The sequence below is a fragment of the Rhinoderma darwinii genome, chromosome 2, assembly GCF_050947455.1.
Source record: "Rhinoderma darwinii isolate aRhiDar2 chromosome 2, aRhiDar2.hap1, whole genome shotgun sequence".
NCBI classification, from domain to species: domain Eukaryota; kingdom Metazoa; phylum Chordata; class Amphibia; order Anura; family Rhinodermatidae; genus Rhinoderma; species Rhinoderma darwinii.
The window spans coordinates 424,328,974-424,342,500 of record NC_134688.1 but is presented as its reverse complement, the minus strand read 5'-3'; the positions used below and the strand labels follow the sequence as shown (position 1 = coordinate 424,342,500).

The window sequence follows — 13,527 nt, the reverse complement described above, 5'->3', positions numbered from 1 at the left end:
ACTCCATACCACTATCTCTTTACCAGTTGTTTTTTTGCCTCCTGAAAATGTATTTCTATTTGTAAATGTTTTTGTGATCCCTTTTTAGGAGGTGGGAGGTGGACAACCTTGGACTAATTAGACTACAACTACAATAAATCAACATATTTTTCACACAAATGCAATATACAATGCAGAATGATGAAAGATATTGTTAATCTTTTCCTGAAGGTGTTTAGTGACCTGACATAAAAAGGGGCGATGTTGATGCTGGATTGTTCTGAACCACTGAGTCATACAGAGAGTAGACAATATATGTTCTGAATGTAGGAGGTCACTGCAGCAAGAACAGATCAGAGAGCAAAGAGAAAAAGGCTTCAGCACCAAATACCATGAAATATCTTTTTTTTTTGTGTTGACACCATGAATGACCTTAATATTGCGCTACTGACCTCTCAGGCAGTACACAATTAAATGTTTCTACTTTTTCCTGAATGGTCCATATTGTTGACTTTAACATGTCACTAGAAAAATTCTAAAAAATATATAAAAATGGCAAAAAACTGCAACAGCAATTACCTTATATACTTTTGAGAAAGAGCAATTCCATTACAGTTCCCCACAGCTTTCCTGTCAGCAGACACAAAGGGGCATATTTATCAAATAAAATGAAAAGTGCCATAATGTGCTTTTAAAAAACAAGATTTATAAAAGTGCACCACTTTTATATGCTTGACTGTTCTTACATTTGTAATAAACGTACCCCAGACTGTTTTATGGCAGTCTGTGTTTAACAGCAGAATATAGGCTGCAGTAAACAGCTTTGTGCCTTCTGCTGACAAATTTGCGAAGCAACTGTGGTGATAACAAATGTACATAAAAGGATATTCAGATGAAAGAGGTGAATCAAGGAATTGTTATGAATGACATTTAAAAACCTACATTCAAGGGAAAACTCCATTCTGATAGAACACTAAATTCAACATTCTGTTGAATTCCTATTATTACCCAGAATCCATGTGTGCACTGATCAGACCAGTTGAAATGGGCTTGTATTCTCCTACTAAAGCAAACCTATTGCTTATTAATCTAAACTAATTAAGAAACCTTACATTGGCTAATAATGTTAATGTTCTCTACAGTCTACATAGTATGTACATTCTCTTTACAGCAGTTTGTACTTCAGAGCTGATCTTCCTTCTGTATCTGTGGAAAAGAAGTTGCAACTATAGGAAACAATTTTGAATGATATGGGAAACTGTTTAGTCACCCAGTCACCCATCTGTGTACCAATATTCACAATTACTTCCCAATTTACTCCTGTCAGAGAGTAGCTGTGCTATTGTCTCCGGTAATCTCGAATGGATCTGCGACGGAGGCCCCTAATGGAGCCTCCAACACAGATGTGAACGAGGCCTTAAAATATTCACATAAAACAATTATTAGGTTTTTCTGTTCTGTAAAAATGGTGACATGTTTTATAGAAAGCTTCTGTTGTTTCTAATGTGGAAAGTCGAAAAGACAAACAAAATATAAAAAAAATTCTATCTACTGCCACCAGGTGGCGAAAAAGATGCCCCCTTTATAACATGGAAATTACTGTGCAAACCGCAGTAGTCATATATACCATACTTACTCTGTACATTGACTAGAATAGTTTAACTTAATTTAAAGATACAAGAAAGATGAACATGAAAGCGAAATAATTAGGGGACACTAAGAATGGTATAGGCCACCCACGTTAGTCGGCCCAAATTTACAAGAGCAAGAGCCGTTGCTTATTAGCGGCTCTCCTCTCTATCTCATAAAGGGTGGTCCTGTGGGGAGAACCCCCTCTAAGACATCCATATGCCCTAAAAACGAATATGGCGTTTTCCCCTAATTAATTCTGTTTACAACTATAGAATAGGTGTCGTTATACAATGTATTAAAATATTATTTTACATTTACCTATAATCATATCATTATTATTCTCCTCTAGTGATTTCTAAAGGCTCTTCTTTCCTATTGTAAGACCGAATATCTGAAAGAGAAGCAAAATTACTCACCAATTCAAGTCAATAAGCTTTACTCAACGCGTTACTCACTGGTATTTTCATTTTCGCTGTTCTTTAAGGGCAGGTTCACACTTGTGTTGTTTTTTCTGTTGATTTGCTTTGTCAGAGGAGCAGAAGAACAAAAATACCGGAAGCGGTGTTACCGTTATACCATGGACACCAGTGGTGGCAAATGAAACCAATTGCCTTTAATGAGTTCCGCCGGGTTTCCGTTGAGTGTTTTTGTGGAATATGGACTTTATTAAATTTTAAATTAATCTTTTATAAAAGTTATCTTTTAAGGTTTGACATGTTCAGTGATTGAATAGTACCATTCAGTGTCCAAATAATACCTCTAAAATATCAAATTATACCACCATATCGTTACCAACTATATATATATATATATATATATATATATATACCAAAAAGCCCAAATAATATCCACCTACACTGTCCAAATAGCAGCGCTATATAGTACCTAAATAATATTGCCACACACTACCCAAATAATGCACTATAAACGGCCCAAATAACAGCACTCTACATTGCCCAAAATGCAATGCTCATGTCCTAATTTTCTAGTTCTTTTGTTGGGGCTCCTAATTGGTGGAGCCCTTGGGGCATTTGCCCATTTTAACCATTGTGGATTTTGATGATCATGCTACTATTTTCTGGGTGCTAAAAGTAGAAGATCCTTTATTTCCTGGAGATTATAGTCAAAATGTCTGACATTTAGTACATTATATACATTTTCAATTTGCATTTACACATGGACCCAGAAGGTAAGTGGGCCCACTGCAAACTTAAAAGCAGCAAGTGGCAACTGTCCATTAGATTGTTACTATGTTAATTCATTTTATAATTCACAATGATGAGCTATTGGAGAGAAAGGGGTCCATACTCTGTACTTTCACAGGGGCCCTCTCTGTGTGTCTGTCCCTATTGACAGAAGTAAGCACAATATTATACATCTTAATGCATGGGACACATGTTTTATGGACTACAGCACAGTCCCGTACCCAGTAATATGTAATGCAGCCTCATATCACCCAGTTATCAGTAGCAATGGGTAATATTATTTTTCTAGTACTAATGGTAATAAATAGCCTTCAATGCATAGATACATTTTAAGAGTCGTAGAAACCACTTGTCCAGGAATTTTATTGATACTCTACCGGTCTGAACGTGGCACAGGTATGAACCTATAAGCTTGTTCTGCTGCATATAGAAAGCTCAGACATCAATAGGGCAGCGTCACAGGACTGATAGTTTACATAGCCCCTAAATCTCTTGAACAAGTGAGGTAATGAAGCTGCAGACACCACAGTCCATAGGGTCAGCAGTTTTGTTCCATTGACTCCAAGGCAAAAAATGTGTCGTTCATTGAGACCTTTGTTTTTTGCTGAGCTCTCGTGTTCACACAAAACAATAAGCAGCATCAGCTCATAACCCCCTCTCTGCTCCCAGACCCCTCAAAAATTCGAATTTGCTTTTGTACATGATGTGGGCTCTGGGCTGATACTCTATGTATCCTCTATTCAAGTTAGACCACTCCTAAAAAAAGCTTAAAAAAGAAAGTTTAGTGCAAGCAAATTTATGGAGTATATATTAGTGGGGAGGGGGTCTGGCTCGACACCAACCATCTCCCTCAGTGGCTCAGTCACAGCGTTCCAGTGAGTAATACTTGTGTGCGGCTTTTTATTTTTGCTTAAACTAAAACATTTACATATTCCTATATATCTTTAATTATTTACATGTGTAGATCTCTTCAGATATATGTTCATATCTACACATTCATTCATTTACACATTGACATCACAGGTGTATTATTAAATTAGCATCACAAACTTACACATATACCCATAAATAGATTATGTATACATGTACATTGAGATGTAATATTCTGTGTCGCTATATGGGCTCAGCCTAAGGGCTAAGGGAGCCTGTACCGCAGTGCAAAATGCTTATGTAGCTCCTCTTTTGAGGAGCCATACTACCTCCGTGCTCTGCCGTATAGGCTCTGTCAGACTCTGTGTGTACAGAGATATTCTACCCTAGAAGCAATACTTCTATGGGAGAATATCTACGTACATACAAGGTCTAATGGAGCGTTTTAAAAAAAAAAAAATATCTACGGGCTTCCGTATGAAATTGTGCAAAAATGATCTGGCGTGTGCATGAGCTCTTAAGATGACACATTAGGTTCACCTGCAGTCTCATGTTGGACTGAAATGTTGTAATTACATATATTCCTTGTATTACAGAATGTATCATTGTGTTAGGTTCTGTTCACATCACATTAATTACCTCCGTTTAATGTATATCCTGGGGGGGGGGGGGGGAATCCAGATAAATACATTTAACAGAGGCCATACATTACCCATAGGATCTCATTGTAGAAAAACTACATATTTAACATTTATTTTTCTTTACTGGATATCGTTGTATGGAATAGTGTAGTCTACTATGATATTCCATATGGGGGTTTTTTCTGGCATACTAATGGCATACCAAAGAAGACACTCTTGGCCTCTGTCTGGCAATGGAAGCTATGGACACATTTAGCATGTACGTCGGGAGCTTTCCCGGCGTACTTTCTAAATGTATGGCAAAACACGATATGAATGGGGCCCTAGTTATGCTTTGTGATATTGCACATGTTCATCTAATATGCATGGCTGGTCACTTGAATCTTTTACATTTTTTCTGACTTTTCACTACAAACCCAGAGATTATTCTTACATGTGGGAAAGTAAAATGAGTGAGATTGATATTGTGTTTATTGCTAATGTGAAATGACGGGTAGAGAGATGGTTATCCAGTCTCTGGTTAATTATTAAGTCAATGTATATGTGCAAAATATAGCACTTTGATCTTTGGATGTACCAAAAGATAAGTCAGTAGTATATATCGTAAATACATAATTCAATACAAATTCGGAAACAAATTACAGCAGACTCTTCAAACTAAAATATTCATCATAACGTATTGGTTACTTATAGGGGTAATTCATTTTCATACCAGAAGTCCAGAAATTCTTTTAACATTTGTTAAATTTGCAGTTTTTCTAAGAAAAAAAATACCTTTCCCATCGTTTATTGCTTTCCTGTGTCCCCTTGGTGCTTCTGCTAATCTGTGCTCCTGGGGGAGGGGCTCTGAGCAGAATTAGTTTCATCCCTTTAGAAGTTGATAATATAGTCCCTTCTTACTTTCCCATGCATGTGCAGTGTTCATATAAGCTGTCTGGATGCAGAGCTTTACAATCCTAACAAGCTAAAAAGGGGTCTGCTCAGCTATACTGCCATGCTACTAGAAAGCTTTGCGCCTTCCCTGACAAGCAGGGAAGAAAGCTATTTCTATTGGCTGCTCTGCAGTGAACAGAGGATCACTATGAAGGATTTAATCACAATGTGATTGAATAATGCGATAGTGATATGGATAATGGTGGTAAACTTACAAGAATGTATAAAGGAAATGCAAAAATAGTGATTCCCGCATAAAGTATTTTAAAACATCAGGGCAACTGAGGGAATCCAAATTCTTATTTTACATCACTCTGTAGTCTGTCTCCTTTTTACAGTCCCTAGGCTACTGTAAGAAGCAGAATGTATTATACTGACAAAATTACAACTACATTATTATTGCAGGAAAACTTCAGCTGCTAAAAGGAATGGCACCAAAATTAATATTATATTACGGAATTGCTATATTCTAAGTATTCTTTTTTCAACAAAACCTGGTTCTCGATCTTAGGCTCTTTTCGCACTAATGTTTACCCTTAGGGTTAACCCATATGCCTTCCATCCTCTATAGATGGCACAAGTAAAAACCCCAGAAGCCAGTAGCACCATCAGTTATAGAAAAAAGAATTTGAAACTGGTGGAGAACATGGCCTTAGATGTTACCATTTTCTCATGTGTATTAGATGTTACAAATTCTAACAAAGGAATTATTTCAGATTTCTTAAAGATTGACCAAGATGTCTCACACCGGAGCTCAAGGAAGCATTGGTAGCCACTCTGCATTGGGTCCGCAGAATTACAAGGTATGTACAACAGTGGCATTTGGGATTGAGTTTGTGCAAGTATAATATCCTACTGAAGTAATTAGGCACATTTTAATGTGATTTCTATAGTATTTATATTATATTTTCCATAACAATAGGGTTATATGTTAGTATCTCTCATATGAAGAAATATTGCTGAGTATGGGCACAAGGTGCTTTCTTCAAACAGTTTAATATAAATGTTTTCATCGGGTGTTGTAGAGGCCAATAAATGCAGTACATAATATTCTCATGTGGTCTTTTCCCATTGGTTCACTGCTATTTACAGCTGATTTGCTATGAATACGAAAATTTCCAAGGCCGCAAGTTGGAATTTAGCACCGAGTGCAGAAACTTATGTGACCGAGGTTTTGAACATGTGAAGTCCATTCGAGTTGAATCTGGACCGTAAGTTTTTAAATATATTCAGTCTTTTCAAAGTATCTAACATTGGAGGATTATGTTAGGAGCTGTCAGCTCTCCTGACAATTTTTGTAAATACTTGTATTCCCCATGAAATAACAACTTTTCTTAGAACTCTGTGTTGCGCCATTCCAGTTATTCCTCCTCTAAATGTATGAATAAATTGACAACTGGGCCTTAACATTCCCCTTGTCATTAGGGTGTGTCCTTACACAGTCTGACATAGTCAGCATTGATTGAATAGTATCAGCGTGTGTAGTGACATGGCCCATTGACAAGGAGAATGGCAACACCCAGACATCAATTTATTCATACAGTTCCAGGAGGAATAAGAGAAGAACTTCACACCGCAGAGTTATAAGAAAAGTTCCTCTAGAATTGTTATTTTATGGTGAGTAGAAGTATTTACTAAAACAGACATGTCAAGAGAGCTAAAAGCATCTCTTTAACGTATATTTAGCTACTATTGCATTTTTCGAGCTGGCAGGAACAATCACATAATAGAGAAGGGAAGGAATTCATATTTATTTAAATTTCCTGACAACCTATCAGCAATCGTTTTGTTCATGTGTAACATTTGTTTTAAAGAGGACCTGTCACTTTTTTGTACATGCCTATTTTAGTAAATACTTGTATTCCCCATGAAGTAACAATTCTGGAAAATATTTTGTTAGAACTTTGCGTTGTACCGTTCCTCTGTTATCCCTCTTAAAATTAATGAACAGATCTTCAACTGGGTGTTACAATTCCACTTGTCAAAGGGGCGTGTCCCAACACAGTTGTACTCTGTCAGCACTGATTGTACAGTGTCAGACGGTGTAGGGGCACACCCCAACTGGTAACACCCAGTTGTCAATTTATTCATATATTTCTAGCAGAAAAAACAGAGGAACGGCACAACACAAAGTTCTAAGAAAATATGCTATATAGTTGTTAGTTCATGGGGAATGCAATTATTTACTAAAACATACAATGCAGGAGAGATGATAGGTCCTCTTTAAGTACTCAAAAATATTTGTTGTAAATCAGATCTAACCAATCATGCATGTACACCATTATTTTTTAGTAAATAAGCTTACTGCAGTGATACACCTGCTGGAATATTGCAAATTCAATGATATGACATTGTATGGTTTAATTTCACAGCTGGGTCTCTTATGAACAGAAAGACTTCACTGGCGAGATGTTCATTCTAGAGAAAGGGGAATACCCTCGTTGGGATTCCTGGTCTAACTGCTTCCGGGCTGATAGGATCATGTCCTTGAGACCAGTTCGTATGGTAAGATCTTAAAGGAAACGTATTAGCAGAAAAAAATGTTTTTATTAATTTTAAATTAAAACTATGAGTTTTTATTAAACAGTTTTTATCATAAGGTAATAACAAATGAAACATTCTGCAGTGAGTAGTGGTAAAGATGTTTATTTTATGTGAGCTTCCACTTAAAAATAATCTTGAAATATTCCAGTTTTGCCGAATAGACTGGAACAGAATGAGCAGAGTTTTTACAAATAAAAAATAAATACAGCAACAACTACAACATTTAAAAGATGGAGCAAACACATTATTTATCTTCTACAGACATCTAATTAAATAAACTGAAAGTAAATACATGAGACACTCCCATTACGGCTATTGAAATCCCTGTGTAAGAAAATAATATAATCTAGAAAATACTCTTAATGGTATTGTTAAATGGATTTGCTTTTAATTGACCCTTGTGTGTGTTTTTAAAAATTGAAACAATCTCTTTATGCCTCAGATCAATTTTCCAAGGAAGTCCTAAGGTTACAATAATTGTTTAGTGTATCATTTTTAATTTTGGGTGTATGTACCAAAGTGGCAGCTCATATGCTTTTATGGATCTCCTGGATTGGGGGGTTTGAGACTCTTTCCCTTGTTGGCTTCTTTTCCTTCTCCATGGCCAAAATAGATATGCAGTTCTTCCCCTTTCTACAAGCATTACAGATCATTACCATGCAAGGGAAGGGCTAAACATTCATAAAGTCCATATTACCTACAAAGGACTTCAGTGTTTTTCCTCATATTCAAATGAGAGTTTCTTAATCACTTATGCATTTTTATCAATACAATACAAATCTCAAAAAAATGGCAAAAAAGCCTCATAATGTATATCATGCATCCTTATGACTTATTTAACATTACAATCTTCTAAATTAAAGGACACTCAGGATTATAAGATCTCCCTCTATGAATGTATCAATTTTGAGGGCAGGAAGATGGAGGTCTGTGATGAAGATATCCCCAGCTTGTGGTCCTATGGATTCCAGGATAGAGTTGCTAGCATCCAGGTCCTTGGAGGAACGTAAGTGTTTGAAGGTGGACTTTCTAAATACAGTTAGGTCCAGAATTATTTGGACAGTGACACAATCTTCATGATTTGGGCTCTGCATGCCACCACATTTTGTTTGAAATGAAACAACTGAGATGCAATTGAAGTGTAGACTTTCAAGTTTAATTCAAGGGGTTGAACAAAAATATCCTGTGAAACGTTTAGGAATTGCAACCATTTTTCTACACAACCGCCTCATTTCAGGGGCTCAAAAGTAATTGGACAAATTAACATAAATAAAATGTTTTTTATTAATACTTTGTAGAAAATCCTTTACAGGCAATGACTGCCTGAAGTCTGGAACCCATGGGTATCACCAAACGTTGGGTTTCCTCCTTTGTGATGCTTTCCCAGGCCTTTAATGCAGCTGTCTTCAGTTGTTGCTTGTTTGTGGCTCTTTCTGCCTTAAGTTTTGTCTTAAGCAAGTGAAATGCAGCTCGATCGGGTTGAGATCTTGGGATTGCCTGGGCCATTGCAGAATATTCCACTACTTTGCCTTAAAAAAAAACTCGCTTTCGCGGTATGTTTTGGGTCATTGTCCATCTGTAATGTGAAGTGACGTCCAATCAACCTTGCTGCATTTGGTTGAATCTGAGCAGAAAGTATATCCCTGAACACTTTAGAATTTATCCGGCTGCTTCTGTCTTCAGTCACATCATCAAAAAACACTAGTGACCCAGTGCCTTTGGCAGCCATGCATGCCCATGCCATCGCACTGCCTCCATGTTTTACAGAGGATGTGGTGTGCTTTGGTTCATGAGCCGTTCCAAGCCTTCTCCATACTTTCTTCCTCCCATCATTCTGGTACAGGTTGATCTTAGTTTCATCTGTCCAAAGAATACTGTTCCAGAACTGGCCTTTCTATTTCTTTTTTTATTTATTTTTAATAAACAAAGTTTTTTATTGACCCAATATATTTCCAATCATTACAAACAGCAATGAAACATTGCAAATAGAGCGCAAAAATTTGGATCAAATTTTTTTACACATAAACAAAAAAGTAAAACATACAAACAAAATCCTGTCCAAGGCATGTTAAAATGACCATACATTTTGACGAATAAATCACAAAATTGAAGTATAATAGTTAGAATTTGTCCACTGTTCCCACAAGAGAGTACATTTATATGAACCCCGAATAGAGGCTAAAGAGCGTTCCTGGCCTTTCCATTTTTGAGGCTGATTAATGGTTTGCACCTCGTGGTGAACTCTCTGTATTTGCTCTCTTGAAGTCTTCTCTTTATGGTAGATTTAGATACTGATACACCTACTTCTAGGAGAGTCTGGGTCACTTGGGAAAGGATGTTGTGAAGGGGTTTTTCTTCACTATGGAAAGGATTCTGCGATCATCCACCACTATTGTCTTCCGTGGATGTCCAGGCGTTTTGGAGTTCACAAGATCACCAGTGCAGTCTTTTGTTTTCAAGAATGTACCAAACTGTTGATTTGGCCACTCCTAACATTTGTGCTATTTCTCTGATGGATTTCTTCATTTTTTTCAGCCTAACAATGGTCTGTTTCACTTGCATTGAGATCTCCTTTGACCTCATAATAATAATAATAATAATAGTCTTTATTTATATAGCGCCAACATATTACGCAGCACTTTACAATTTAGAGGGAACATGAAACAAACAATATCAGACATTACATAGTGACAAAGTTCATTTACAATTCAAATCTGGGGAGTGAGGACCATGCTCGCAAGAGCTTACAATCTATGAGGAAATAAGGGAGACACAAAGTGTAACAGTGTTTGTTCTGTACAATGGTCAGGCCATTTTTATACACATGCGGTGGTAACATAAAGCTGCATGAGCCGGTCACCAGCCAGTATCCGTGTATGACGGACATGAAGAGAAGGAGTGTGAGGGAATCTTATTCTGATGACTAATCTAAAAGGAGGGCCATGGAAATGAGTCAGATTAGGGAATGTTATAGGCCTGTCTAAATAGATGTGTTTTCAGGGCACGTTTAAAACTGTGGATATTGGGAATTAATCTGATTGTCTGGGGTAGCACATCCTAGAGGACTGGTGCAGCACGAGAGAAATCCTGGAGACGGTAGTGGGAGGTTCGGATTATGGAGGATTTTAATCTATTGTCGTTGGCAGAACGTAGAGCCCGAGTAGGGTGGTAGACAGAGATGAGGGAGGAGATGTAAGGAGGTGCAGCACTGTGGAGAGCTTTGTGGGTGAGAGTAATAAGTTTGAATTTTATTCGAAAGGGGATGGGCAACCAGTGCAGTGACTGGCACAGATTAGAGGCGTTGGTGTATCGGTTGGTCATAAAGATGAGCCTGGCTGCTAGATTGAGGATAGATTGGAGAGGGGAGAGTTTAGTGAGGGGAAGACCGACTAGTAATGAGTTACAGTAGTCAAGACGAGAGTGAATCAGAGCAACAATGAGAGTTTTGGCAGTTTCCTCCGTAAGAAAAGAGCGGATTCTGGAGATGTTTTTGAGGTGAAAATTACAGGAGCGTGAAAGTGATTGTATGTGAGGAGTAAAGGAAAGATCTGAGTCAAAAATAACCCCGAGACAGCGGGCGTGCTGCTTAGGAGTGATGATAGTGCCACACACAGAGATGGAGACATCAGGTTTAGGGAGGTTAGTAGATGGTGGGAACACAAGGAGCTCAGTTTTAGAAAGATTCAGTTTCAGATAGAGAGAGGACATGATGTTAGAGACAGCGGACAGACAATCACTGGTGTTCTGTATTAGAGCAGGGGTGATGTCACGGGAAGAGGTATATAATTGGGTGTCATCAGCGTAGAGATGGTACTGGAAGCCAAATCTGCTGATGGTTTGTCCAATAGGAGCTGTGTAGAGAGAAAAGAGCAGCGGACCTAGGACTGATCCCTGAGGAACCCCGATATCAAGGGGAAGAGGAGAAGAAGTGGAACCAGCAAATGACACACTGAACGAGTGGTCAGAGAGATAGGAGGAAAACCAAGAGAGAGCCGCGTCCTGGAGGCCAATAGAGTGGAGCATGTTAAGTAGGAGTTTGTGGTCTACAGTGTCAAAGGCTGCAGAGAGATCCAAAAGAATCAGGAGAGAGGATTTACCGTCCGATTTAGCCGCCAAGAGATCATTTGAGACTTTAGTAAGGGCAGTTTCTGTGGAGTGTAGAGTGCGGAAACCAGATTGTAAAGGGTCAAGAATGGAGTTGACAGAGAGATAGCGGATAAGGCGAGAGTAGACCAAGCGTTCCAGGAGTTTGGAGATGAAGGGCAGATTAGAGACTGGTCGGTAGTTGGCAGCGCTGGATGGGTAAAGAGTTGGTTTTTTCAATAATGGGTTTATAATGGCATGTTTAAAAGCGGAGGGAAAGATACCAGAGGAAAGAGAGAGGTTAAATATTTTAGTCAGGTGACTCATGTTGTGGGTTCACAGCAACAGCTTACAAATGAAAATGCCACACCTGGAATCAACTCTGGACCTTTTACCTGCTTAATTGATGATGGCTTAATGAGGGAATAGCCCATGCAGCCCATTAAATAGCTTTTGAGATAATTGTCCAATTACCTTTGGTCCCATATTAAAGAGCTGTAATTCCTAAACCCTTCCTCAAATTAGGATGTGAATACCTTCAAATTAAAGCTGAGAGTCTGCACTTTAAGCACATACTGATTATATAACTATATATTCAATATGTTTTGGTAAACAGCTAAAATGCCAAAACCTGTGTCACTGTAATTTTGGACCTAACTGTACATATACACACAATAGTACATTGTAACTAAAGACTTATCTAAACTAATAGTTTACCTATTGATTTTTTAATTTTCTAAAATGTCTAATTATATACAGTAACAGACTGACCCTTCACCACTATAGAGGATCAGCTGAGTATCTAGGATAAGTACAATAGATATTAGTCTTAATTCATGCAAGTCTTCTGCTGTTGTACTGCTGTCATCTCTATAGATCTAACCATCTTACTCTACAACACTAGAAACACTACTTTTTTCTGCTCAAGTGTTTGGTCAAGCTGGTGGAGCAGTGGTAGTGAGCTCAATCTTCCCTATGAATTATTATGGATAACTATGTATCATCAAGAACTTATATTGGACATTTTAATCTAGGGACTGACTTTCTATTCTTTATATTGGAAGTAATTCTGTCAAGCTACTTTATTATTATTATCATCCAGTAATTTTAGAATGCTTCTAATCACCAATTTTTTTTATATATTTGCCTAGATGGGTTGGATACCAATACCCTGGTTACAGAGGGTATCAGTACCTAATGGAATTTGGACAATATAAGCACTGGAACAACTGGGGAGCCAACCAGCCCCAGATTCAGTCTGTCCGCCGAGTAAAGGACATGCAGTGGTACAAGAGAGGACATTTTGAAGTTGGAAAATAAAGAGGCATTGAGGATAAGACACGTAGCCTGACTGACAGAAGAAAGGGACTTGTTTCTTTTTAATCTTTAAACCATTCTCTGTTTATTGATGGGAGAGAGACGACTATTGCTTTATTTGTTCGTCTACAAGGTCATTTATTTATTGAGGGTTTTTTCAGGCTTTGTAAGAGTTTAAGTGCCATTAATAATAGAAAATTTCAGCTCTTTAAATCTTCATGTTCTTAAAGCTGCTACTCCACTAATTCTCTACTACTGCTGCGTCTGCTGTATATAATGGGATAACTCAGTCACTCAGCAGGCTTTTCCTCTGTCTACATGAA

At 37.8% G+C, this 13,527-nt stretch overlaps 1 protein-coding gene across 1 annotated transcript; it reads left to right on the top strand.

The window, feature by feature from the left end:
• Positions 1-5,997: 5,997 nt before the first annotated feature.
• On the top strand, positions 5,998-13,270 carry LOC142741488 (beta-crystallin B1-like). The gene is made up of 5 exons (XM_075850859.1): positions 5,998-6,063; positions 6,353-6,471; positions 7,633-7,765; positions 8,668-8,810; positions 13,039-13,270. Exons 1-5 carry the CDS (start codon positions 5,998-6,000, stop codon positions 13,205-13,207), a joined length of 630 nt encoding a protein of 209 aa, XP_075706974.1. The 3' UTR covers positions 13,208-13,270.
• The last annotated feature ends 257 nt before the right edge of the window (positions 13,271-13,527 follow it).

Excerpts from the sequence above, each read along its gene's own strand:
- LOC142741488 (XM_075850859.1), top strand. The coding sequence starts at position 5,998 with ATGTCTCACACCGGAGCTCAAGGAAGCATTGGTAGCCACTCTGCATTG. Across the intron at positions 6,472-7,632 it reads ATTCGAGTTGAATCTGGACC|CTGGGTCTCTTATGAACAGA; the intron begins GTAAGTTTTTAA and ends TTAATTTCACAG. Across the intron at positions 7,766-8,667 it reads CCTTGAGACCAGTTCGTATG|GACACTCAGGATTATAAGAT; the intron begins GTAAGATCTTAA and ends TCTAAATTAAAG.